General features: G+C 42.7%; 1 protein-coding gene across 1 annotated transcript in view; it reads right to left on the reverse strand.

Annotated features, from left to right (window-relative positions):
• Positions 1–412: 412 nt before the first annotated feature.
• Positions 413–3,452, reverse strand: part of derl1 (derlin 1) — a 6,523-nt gene continuing 3,483 nt past the window's right edge. Inside the window, exons 4-8 of the mRNA XM_068735109.1 lie at positions 3,321–3,347; positions 2,163–2,258; positions 2,013–2,065; positions 1,775–1,885; positions 413–1,281 (exon numbers count right to left, since the gene is read on the reverse strand). Of these exons, the coding sequence (XP_068591210.1) occupies positions 1,128–1,281; positions 1,775–1,885; positions 2,013–2,065; positions 2,163–2,258; positions 3,321–3,347 (441 nt within the window). The 3' untranslated portion in view covers positions 413–1,127. The remainder of the gene's footprint in view (positions 1,282–1,774; positions 1,886–2,012; positions 2,066–2,162; positions 2,259–3,320; positions 3,348–3,452) is intronic.

The raw sequence follows: 3,452 nt of genomic DNA on the forward strand, positions 1-3,452 counted from the left end.
CTCGGTCGTCCAGTGTGTATACTATGTGCACCAAAAAGCTTGGTTTCTATTATTCAGTACAACTAAGTATTGAGCCAGTGGCTCTGCTCACCAGGTCACCGTTCGGTTGAACTCGACCGTTTAGAGCGTTAACTTGACGTCGTAGGTTTTGTTCTGTTGTTGGACCAAACAAGAAAAGCATTTCCACCATTTTGTGACATTTATAGAACAAGTGATTCATGACAAAAGTAATTGGCAGTTAATTGATATGGAAAATAATAAGTTTGTCAGCCCTAATTGTATATTGTACAAAGCGTATAGTCAGTGATTCTCAACCAGCCACCCTGGCACATAATTGGCTGAGGTCTCCTGACTGGAGAAGAAGATTAAGGAGACGTGGGTAGTACCATAATTACACTCTCAGACTCGCTCATCCTTTCAATAAACAATCGTTATATTTACAAAAAGAGCAACATCCCATCTTCGCCTCATTTCGGTCAAGATCAGGTCTGTGCTCACAAAGGCTTAAAAACATTTTACAGCCATGTAAAATCAGACCTGGAAACGGTGCTCTCTAAATAGCTTAGCCCGTGTTCAGCTGAGAGCACACTCCCAGTGCGTTGGTAATTACAATGTAACCTGATATGGCGTCACAGAGAGAGAGAGGAGCAGGAACACGAGTCAGAATTAACAGCAAGCTGCAACATCTCTGGTCTTCACAGTCCAATGGAAGGTGTGGAGGGGGGTGAAAATAAGGAAGAAGGGGAGGGGAGCACAAGAATCATCACATTTAAAAAAAAACAAAAAAATGATTTATTGATATTTCCTTCTATCTGCTTCACATGGACACACCCACAGTAGTAGAGCTGGCTTCACTTGGTTAGTTGAGCCCATGGCCAGAGGCGGAGTCCTGCTGTGCGGCGCTTTCTTGGTTAAAATGCGTGCTTCTTCACGTTTCATCTCCTTGGGAGCCTTTAAAACATAGCTGTGGATTCAATTTCAAGTCGAGGGTAAAATAAAAGAGAAAAAGCGAGCACTTTAACCGGAAACATCAACGCCATTTGTTATTGGAAGCAAAAGATGGGGGGGGGGGGGTAGCAGCTCTCTCTCTCTCTCTCTCTCTTTCTCTCTCTCTCTCGTCTCCCCACTCATTCACCCCCCAGGCGGAAGCCTTGGCCCCAGTTGTGACGTCCTCTTCCTCCTCCTCCCCCACCTCCTCCGCCCTGCTCCTGGGCAGCTGGTCTGCTGGGGGGGACTCCAAAGCCCGAGACTCCTCCCCTCCTGTTGGGGAAGAACCGGTACCTGGAGAGAGAGAGAGGGGAGGCATTCAAATGTGGCCTTTAACACGGATGACATTGGAACACGTGAAACGTATGTCGTACGCAGTTTCATCCTGAGATCTGGCAGAAATGGCATGGAAGGTACCCACAGCTTTCAAACAACAAATAAGTCATAAATTAAAATACAAACACATGGTTTAATGTCTGGGCGAGTTGCTGAGCAACAATGTGTTCTTGGTTTGTCTGTTTTCCGTAGGTTGTCTGCTGTGATGGGTCTGACTTGATGCTTTTGTTATGAGTCACTGTGCAATGGGTGACTAAACGCATTTCCTCTACGCTAACCAAGTTCTGCTCAAATATTTAAAATACCCGTTTGGAACTGAAACCAAAAGTGAATGCAAATCACTGTTCATTTCTTTCTTGAAGTACACAGATGGTTCAAGATGAACCAAAAAGAGGCTCTGCAAAAAAAAAAAAAAAAAAAAGGCCTAAACTTCATATAAAGAGAAACTTACAAGAACTCTGGTGTGGAGAGGAAGGAGCGTCCTCCCAGGTCCATGGGGTATTTGAACATGAGGAAGAAGTAGAGGTGACCCACCAGGTTCCCCGTTAGTTCATTCACAAACCTGCCCAACAACAAGAGAAGAAGAAGCTGCTGTAACATGAACACATTCTACGTACTACACAACTATACAAAAGATCATTCATAGTGCAGTGTGTTTGACATGAAACTATTAAACGTAGTTTACTCACGAGCCTCCGATGATGAAGTTGAAAACCAGAATGACCCAAGGTAGATAGTGTGCCTAGGACAGAATAATAGGAAACATTAATATGAACGTTGGAATCAGCCTCACGTTCAGGTAGTTAATAAGATAATGTGGAATAAATATCACGCGGTACCTTGAACCGTGTTCCGAACCAGAAGGACACGACCATGTCTTTGTTGAACTGAGCCCAGACGTAGAGCACCGACATGATCAGTGGGATCATCAGCAGCTGATGAACAACATAAATATATTAATGTGCAGCATGAAATACATCTTTTTATCTTTTGAAAAGTTGGAGTTCAGCTAGTCTTCGTTTTGTGACATTTAAAAGGTGAAACGCATTTCCCAAAATGTCGATCCTTCTCTTTAAGTAAGCCTAGTTTAAGTGGAGACGTTGCATTATGAAAGACTCCAAAGATCTCAAGTGATGAATGCAAACGATATCTACATAATACAGCAGGGGTCGGTTGCCTAGCCGATGGCACACTAGACTCTCTTCGGAGATGAAGTGACCTCTCCTCCTGTTTGCATTGACTCAGCCTGTTATTTACAGTGGTTGGATTTATTCTGCTAGCCACCGATTGGCTGCTACCTTCTTCACGAACTGTTAAGCTGAATGCTGATGAAGAAGATTAGTTTTAATGATTTGAACTCAGATGTGGATGTTTTCATAACCGGCTCTCATAATTACAGCATCCTGATTATGGGAGAAAATGCGCTTTGATTTTGATGTGGCGTCATAATTAAACTCAACGTTAACCTTAAAGTTGATACGGCAGAACATTTTTAAACGGCATTTCTTATCAAAAATGTTGCAATGTTCCCGATTCAATGGGATTTCCAAGTCAATCCAATATTGATTGGATTAGGGAAACTTCTTACGGAAAAAATGTTTGCTTTCTCAGATAATTAATGCTGAAAATTGTGAAAGAAACCCTCTAACCTGGTGCATTATTGAACATATTGTTTACCTAATGTTATCATTTATGTTGTGATATTTGTGATATTTCCACAATATTCCACCTCAGTTACGCACATCTCATTCATGACTTTGCTTTTTGTCTGCCTTCAGTGGAGCTCCTGGCATGTTTTGATTCAACATAGGTTCTCTAGTCCGGACCAGATGAACCAGGTTGAAGCTTCTTGCATGCAATAAAACATAGACGTTGGAATTTTATGAATCAATCAAATGAAGATCGGTTTGAATGAGCAGAATCTTTTTTTTGTAAACCCAGCCCTCGTCGTTATGATGCGTTGTGCTATGAATACAGAACGAGAGGAGGATTCTTACCCGCATGTTCATCAGCATCCCGGTTATCTGTAGCCAGAGTCAAGGACAACCACCCTGTGGCTCCAAACAATCACAGCTGGAGCCTTAAGATTAGAGCAGCTGGTGAAGGGAGGGTTGCCAGTCAAATCCCCA

The sequence above is a fragment of the Cebidichthys violaceus genome, unplaced genomic scaffold, assembly GCF_023349555.1.
Source record: "Cebidichthys violaceus isolate CVI_PGR_0920_01 unplaced genomic scaffold, fCebVio1.0.p SCAF_7, whole genome shotgun sequence".
Classification (NCBI taxonomy): domain Eukaryota; kingdom Metazoa; phylum Chordata; class Actinopteri; order Perciformes; family Stichaeidae; genus Cebidichthys; species Cebidichthys violaceus.